The following is an 8251-nucleotide window of genomic DNA, read 5'->3' as shown; positions in this document are numbered from 1 at the left end:
AGTCGCGCACGGAGGGGCTGGTTCACGCCGTCACAAAACACCTCAATCTTTATACAGTCCGGGAGAGTGGAATAATTCGAAATTGCAATAAACTCACGGATATACTGTTCGAGTGTGTGTGTCTTCTGTTTGATCCGGGAGAGAATTCTGTCTGTGTCCGTATCGGCTGATTGTCCGGGGGTGAAGCTGCTGGATCCTGTGTTGGCCGAGTATTCTGTAACGGGGTGAATGAGACGAGATGCGAGCGGATCCATATGCGAGCTTTTATTAAAGGGACGTGACAAAGACATGGTCAGGCAGACAGGGTAAATCAATGGCAGACAGGTGTATGGACGGCGAGACAAGAATAATCCTTAAACAGGCGAGGGTCAAATCAGCGGCGAACGTTATCCGAGAGGGGCTAGGCAAGAGAGTGGTCAGACAAGCGAGAGATCAAAACAACGAGGTAAACAAGGAAACTAGACACGGGGAAAACTAGGAGAAACGCTTTGTAAGAATGAGAAACAATTCAATACTCGGCGAGGAGTGACAGGAAGACCGGGGTATTTATACAGTCTCTGATTGGACGGGGGGGAAGTGCAATGGCTGATGGGGAGTGTAGTCCGGGGTGTAGTGTGGCAGTCCGTGCGTTACAAAAACGCAAGAGCGACGTCTGGTGGTGAGCGGTCCGCAGCTCACTGACCAGATCATAACAATTATTTTATTTACATTTTTTTGTGGTATTTGTATTTCAGCGGTAAACATGGCCCTGTACCAACTTTTTAAAAATGTTTTGCACCCATCAATTTCAAAAATACCTTATTTGTCATATTTTTTCAGTTTAAACATTTGATATGTTTTTTTTTCTATTGTGAATAAAATATAGGTTGTTTTTATTTTAGTCAGTTATTTCTATGCTTTGATGTAGTGTGTCACAAGAAAATATCAGTTTACAATTATGGCAATTTTTTTTTTGTTGGTGAAAATACTAATGACCCAAGACTATATACACATACTTATCTAATGCAGTGCCAGTAATACATTTTTAGTTAAGTATGGCTGTAGATACACATAATATGAACAACCAGTGATTACTTGTGTGATGATAATTTGTTTTCCATCAAGCCCCCTCTCAGACCTTGGAATCGCCTTAACCTTCCCCGTTACAGTACCCCGTGTGCCTCCAGAAACAGGATTGGGCAAAACTTCACAGTCCTGGATGAGCACAGAACACGGTGAGGAAAGCTCTGGTAGTGTGAATGCACAAAAACACAATAGGAACAAATTGTCCAGATATTTTCAGGGCACTTAACAGGTTATTAAAGGTGACTGAGCATATTTTCAAAACAAAGCTATAAAATTGGATATTATAAAAACATAAAACATTTGCAATGTACAAACTAATTTAATGATCAACAAAAGTGAGATTACGTTTTATAGGTACATCTGGATTTTAAACGTTCTGAAATTCTGAACTCCCATTTCCGCATTTGTTATCTTCAATAAACAGATAATTATGGGTCTGTGTTTGCTATATATAGCATATGCGTCTCTCCTTATGAGAATTCTTTTGGTTTCTTGGTCTTCCTTCTGTTCACAATTTCAACATGCTGGTGCAAAAGCTAAGCTGGATCATTTGTAAGTATTGATTTAGAACCAGTTCAAGTTGATTAATTTCAATTTTTCAGTTTTTCATTTGTTTTCTTTTTTATTTTGATTTTCAGTGCTGCTGTTTCTGTGTCAACATGGTAAGAATAGCAGATGACCAATGAACTGAATAATGCACATTCTCATAAAAAACAACAAGAACAACAACAGCATTTCATGTAATTTTATCATCTTGTCTAAACACCATGTTTCCTCTTCACAGAAGTAGAAGCAAAAACAACACTGGTCTGTGAAGGAGGATCTGCATACCTCAGCTGTGGTGAGTATACAGTTATTATATATATATATACATACACACACATAGTGGGTACGGGAAGTATTCAGACCCCCTTAAATTTTTCACTCTTTGTTATATTGCAGCCATTTGCTAAAATCATTTAAGTTCATTTTTTTCCTCATTAATGTACACACAGCACCCCATATTGACAGAAAAACACAGAATTGTTGACATTTTTGCAGATTTATTAAAAAAGAATAACTGACATATAACATGGTCCTAAGTATTCAGACCCTTTGCTGTGACACTCATATATTTAACTCAGGTGCTGTCCATTTCTTCTGATCATCCTTGAGATGGTTCTACACCTTCATTTGAGTCCAGCTGTGTTTGATTATACCTATTGGACTTGATTAGGAAAGCCACACACCTGTCTATTTAAGACCTTACAGCTCACAGTGCATGTCAGAGCAAATGAGAGAATCATGAGGTCAAAGGAACTGCCTGAAGAGCTCAGAGACAGAATTGTGGCAAGGCACAGATCTGGCGAAAGGTTACAAAAAAATTTCTGCTGCACTTAAGGTTCCTAAGAGCGCAGTGGCCTCCATAATCCTTAAATGGAAGACGTTTGGAACGACCAGAACCCTTCCTAGAGCTGGCCGTCCGGCCAAACTGAGCTATCGGGGGAGAAGAGCCTTGGTGAGAGAGGTAAAGAAGAACCCAAAGATCACTGTGGCTGAGCTCCAGAGATGCAGTCGGGAAATGGGAGAAAGTTGTAGAAAGTCAACCATCACTGCAGCCCTCCACCAGTCGGGGCTTTACAGCAGAGTGGCCTGACGGAAGCCTCTCCTCAGTGCAAGACACATGAAAGCCTGCTTGGAGTTTGCTAAAAAACACCTGAAGGACTCCAAGATGGTGAGAAATAAGATTCTCTGGTCTGATGAGACCAAGATAGAACTTTTTGGCCTTAATTCTAAGCGGTATGTGTGGAGAAAACCAGGCACTGCTCATCACCTGTCCAATACAGTCCCAACAGTGAAGCATGGTGGTGGCAGCATCATGCTGTGGGGGTGTTTTTCAGCTGCAGGGACAGGACGACTGGTTGCAATCGAGAGAAAGATGAATGTGGCCAAGTACAGGGACATCCTGGACGAAAACCTTCTCCAGAGTGCTCAGGACCTCAGACAGGGCTGAAGGTTTACCTTCCAACAAGACAATGACCCTAAGCACACAGCTAAAATAACGAAGATGTGGCTTCACAACAACTCCATGACTGTTCTTGAATGGTCCAGCCAGAGCCCCAATTGAGCATCTCTGGAGAGACCTAAAAATGGCTGTCCACCAACGTTTACCATCCAACCTGACAGAACTGAAGAGGATCTGCAAGGAGGAATGGCAGAGGATCCCCAAATCCAGGTGTGAAAAACATGTTGCATCTTTCCAAAAAAGACTCATGGCTGTATTAGATCAAAAGGGTGCTTCTACTAAATACTGAGCAAAGGGTCTGAATACTTAGGACCATGTGATATTTCAGTTTTTCTTTTTTAATAAATCTGCAAAAATGTCAACAGTTCTGTGTTTTTGTCAATATGGGGTGCTGTATGTACATTAATTAGGAAAAAAAATGAACTTAAATGATTTTAGCAAATGGCTGCAATATAACAAAGAGTGAAAAATTTAAGGGGGTCTGAATACTTTCCGTACCCACTGTATATATATATATATATATATATATATATATATATATATGTTTTTTTGTGCCCAAATAGGACAGTATGAGAGAGAGAACGGGATCAGGAGTAAACACTTGAGTCTGGACTCCAACTATGTGCAACATGCTTAAACTTTACCACAATTCTCATGTTTTTTTTTTATTTTTTATTTTTTATTACACCTGTCAGATTTGGGATTCATAAAGGTCCTACGGGCCAGCTATGGGCGGACTGATCGCACAACATGTGCTGGTGGGAGACCAGCTAATCAGATCTCAAATACGCACTGTTTTCGAGAAGCATCCCTCCATTTAATGTCTGCTCGGTAGGATTGACAGATAGCAGCAAACAGAGAAAAAATTGTTTGTTTACAATTTCATTTAATGCATCATTTTACAAGAGCAATTTTTGTCTGTAGTGTATTAAAACTATATCAAATACTTGTCATTGTCTGTTCACGAATCAGGTGTGATGGAAGAAAGAGCTGTTCTGTTCCTGCAACGAACTCAGTTTTCTCTGATCCTTGTTATGGTACTTATAAATACCTGGATGTGTCTTATGACTGTATTCCAGCAAGTAAGCCAGTTCTTTTATACAATTTCCATCCTAAATTTTAAAGTTGATTATTATTCATCTAGAAATTGTAGTAACTGTTAATACTGATGTCTGTTCTAATTTTGTTCCCAATTTTCCAACGAATTCTAGAAAGAAGTGTAACCTGTGAACGCAGCCAAAGCATCATTATCTGTGGTAAGATTTATCAGTAAGCTTTTTCTATGCTGAGATCATACCATCAAAAGGGTACAGCATTTTTGTTTAGCTCATCAGGACCTCATGTCTACTGTATTTTAATTGGATCAGTCCAATTCTAGTACATGTTGGCACAAATTACTGTTTTGAAATTTGCTGCTTTTGTGTTTCAAAAGATTCTGGTGTTATTTCTGTTCATCATGCCAATTATGGACGCCGGGATCTTGTAACCTGCCCTCATAAATTAGCAACTACACCACACTGTTACTCTCCTCAGACCAGCAGCCTGCGTTCCAGGTACAGCAGATACACTTCATATAGGGTCACTTAAGACAACAGATCACATATACACACATAAATGTTCAATCTGCAATTATTTCGAAAAACAATATGCAAAATACATAAGAGACTTTTAGGAGTGGATTATATACCAGTAGACACTAGGGGTGTAATGGTACACAGAAGTCATGGTTCGGTATGTACCTCGGTTTTGGAATCACAGTTCGATACAAGTTCGGTACAACAGGAAATGTTTTTTTTCATTTATTTTGAACAGATAATAATGATTTTAAGTGATTTTAAACTATTCAACATCTTCATGTAAATGTCTTAAGTGAAAGTAAACAGCTGGAAGAAAATCAGATGTGTGCCAGTAGGCCTATCCTGCAGTGTTTCCCAAACTGGGGTCTGCAGGGGAATTTCAGGCGATTGATGAGTTGATGAAAAGCTATTGATTAATTAAATTACAATTCATTAAATTTAAATAATTGAAATTGAAATATTTTTTTTTTAAATGTAAGGTTGAAATGTGTAATAAAGTACTGCTTATTTGCGCAGCGCATGGTTACAGTGAAAAGAGCTTTATTTCTGCTGTTCCACAAGTGCCACCTGTCATGCAGTGGATTTACGTTTAGTTTACGTTTTACGTTTCATTTAGCATGTCTGCTGTTTGTTCAGACCAAGGCGAAAATTGAAATAATTTCTCATAAAAAAAGGGTCATATCTTTAGTTGAATTTGTACATACTAGTAGATAACATATTATATTATAATTCACCCAACCAGTGAAATGATTTCATTCTGTTTTCAGTGTGCTTTTTGAACATTTCCAGCACATTTGAACAATACTGTGATATTAATAGTAATAAATGTAATAATTTTGACGTCCATTCTGGAAAACCTCATAGTACACTCTACAGTATATAATATGAGGATGCGCAATGGTTTTCTGAAAATATTTCACATGGTGCGTTGGTCCAATCAAACGTAAATCAAGATAATGTTAGAATGACCCAGGGTTAATTATTTCAGATGAAAAGCCCATCAGTGTCATTTTTAGTTAGCAAACAACCAAAAACAAAGAAAAATCCCACACTTTTGACTGAAACATTTGTATAACTTCAACAAGCATAAATGTATATTTAATTTCCATAGTGAAGAGTACGCATTTTTTATTTGATTATTTTATTGACTTTATTAAATTTTTAAAATTTTATTTTATTCAATTTATTCAAATAAATCATATTTTGATATAAGATTCTGGTCATATCACCCACTCCTAAGGACAATGTACACTTAGTCAGTCATTATCTGGTGTATTAAACAGCTCCAAAAACATATATATATATATAATTTTTGATCTGTTTTATTTTTTTTTTTATTTAATTTTTGTTTTCTTTTAAGGTGCAATGGGAGGAAGACTTGTCAACTATATGCTTCAAATTCTCTCTACTCCGATCCATGTTATCGTGTCTATAAGTATCTAGAAGTGATGTACAGCTGTACATAATCCTGCTACATAAATGTATTTCATGTTTTGTGTGTTTTAAATGAGAACTGAGATTTTAGATGCTGCTAGCTTTGATGATTATGTGTCAGACATATTACACTTTACAGTACATTTTTTCTTTTGATTTTAAGGTGATTTTTGTGAGGTTAGGAACAATTTTATCTAGGTAAATTTATGTAAGCCATAAAGTTGTCAAAAAGGAAAACCATGTAAAAAAGAAATACAACAGCACCATATAATTTGACTGCCATAAGAACAATTAAGATCAGAAAAACTACTAAAATTCTTGTAGAATAATCTACAACACAAATAATCTTTTGTATACAAACAAAATTGGTGTTGTTAAATTTCTATTGTAAAAAGCCCAATACAAATACATTTTTTGTAAAGCAAATCATAAAATTTCACCCTAAAGTCTACTTCCTAATCATGTAATATGCATACTGTCATGTGTTTCCGGTCTTTTACTGGATTTTATGTTTTAGTTCTTGTCTGCTGAGTTTCCTGTGCCAGTTTGTAGTCCTTTTGTAGTTCATTTTCTGATTGATTCCCTTTGATCGTCTCCCAGGTGTGTCCTGTTATCTTGTTACCCTTGTTAGCCTGTCTGTAGTAAATAGCCCTTGGGTTTCCCATGTTTCTTTGTCAGTTAATACCTGTACCAGTTTCTTGTTCTGATTTTGCATTTATTAAAATTCCCACACTTAGATATGTTTCTACGTGCCATCTTTTGGTTCCTTTGTTACACATATTTGATAAGCCTGTTAAACTAACACAAGTGGTGGGAGAAAAGAACCTTTTCGAAGCTTCAAAACAACTGAACCAACTGTTTCGCAAAATGATTCACTGTTTCGAAGCACTCGAAACGCCACACGCTGGTGACGCCTGCCTGTCAAAAATGTGTAAATGCAACAAACACTAAAGCTAAAACATGCATAAAAACAGGTTTTAAAAACCCATTGCAAATGTTTGATTTAAAGTATGCATTAAATGCAGTAAAGATAATAAAATAACATTAAATGTGAAGTGTCTGTATACTGTGTTTGTTTTTTTTTATATATTATTTTAATTTGCAGGCAGGGGCAATTCTAGGATTTTCATTTTAGAGGGACTCAGCCCCCCAATGAGGGTATAATAAAAGGGGTGAACGCAGCAAATACTTACAGTATATGGGGAACTGATTGCTTCGCCATGATATTTTGTAAACTATATTTAAACTATAATAGAGCTATAGCCCCCCTAACAATGGCCTAGCGACGCCCGTCTTTGCTTGTTTTGTTTGCTTTATGGAGCTCTCGTGCATAGAGGCCAGTAAGAGACTATTAACTACTTTTCATCCTTTTAAATACACAAATGTCCCGTTAAAAATGTCTACAAATTGATGAAACTGATCCGAGATCAGGTAAAAAACCATAGAGATGTTGTAAAGTCAATGAACTCACGTGACTCATGGGTTTACTGAGATCATCGCCCCTCAATGGCAAACCATTAGGTGTGTTCGACATGAACTACCGATACAGACGGTGGTCAACGAGAGTAGCCGAGAGCAGTCGGGGGTGAAGTTGAAAACGAATCCATCAAGTCGGACACTTTCTGCTCTTGTTAGAGACGCTCTCGCGGTGTTTGCTTACTCTATCATAGATGAAGTGAATTAAATGCAATAGGTTCGTTTGAGATGAGCAAAATCTGCGCAGAACCAATCACTAGGGATGGGCGGATCGATCCTGAAATATCGATACTTTCGATACTGACGTTGTATCGAAAGGATCGATCCTCACATAAAAATATCGATTCTAAGTGCATTTTTAACCATTAATTTTATTTATTTAACAAGAAGTTTGGTGCATAAAATAAGCCTCTAAGAGGAACAACAGACTATTAAAGAAGTATTGTGTAGGATAGAACTATTTCTCCTGCTCATCGGAACACACGCAAATGCTGAAAGTCAGAACCAACCAATCACAGATAGTGTTCGCTGCTGACGCTTCATTCAACATTGATAATAATCGGAAATTATGTTTCTTCCTCTTGTTCTCATGGCATTGAAATAATAAAGCATTATTTAAAAAAAAAAAGTTTCTTGAGTAGCAAAGTATATTAGAATGATTTCTGAAGGATCATGTGAAACCGAAGACTGGAGT

At 37.2% G+C, this 8251-nt stretch overlaps 1 protein-coding gene across 1 annotated transcript; it reads left to right on the top strand.

Moving 5' to 3' along the window:
* Positions 1 to 1549: 1549 nt before the first annotated feature.
* On the top strand, positions 1550 to 7105 carry LOC127155156 (L-rhamnose-binding lectin CSL2). The gene is made up of 8 exons (XM_051097200.1): positions 1550 to 1617; positions 1704 to 1727; positions 1850 to 1906; positions 3766 to 3901; positions 4043 to 4152; positions 4282 to 4326; positions 4503 to 4623; positions 6008 to 7105. The coding sequence occupies exons 1-8, from the start codon at positions 1587 to 1589 to the stop codon at positions 6111 to 6113; spliced, it is 630 nt and encodes a 209-aa protein (XP_050953157.1). The 5' UTR covers positions 1550 to 1586; the 3' UTR covers positions 6114 to 7105.
* Positions 7106 to 8251: the final 1146 nt, after the last annotated feature.

This window comes from Labeo rohita, chromosome 23 (assembly GCF_022985175.1).
Source record: "Labeo rohita strain BAU-BD-2019 chromosome 23, IGBB_LRoh.1.0, whole genome shotgun sequence".
Taxonomy (NCBI): domain Eukaryota; kingdom Metazoa; phylum Chordata; class Actinopteri; order Cypriniformes; family Cyprinidae; genus Labeo; species Labeo rohita.
The sequence above is the reverse complement of the archived record's forward strand: the minus strand, read 5'-3'. Positions and strand labels throughout refer to the sequence as shown.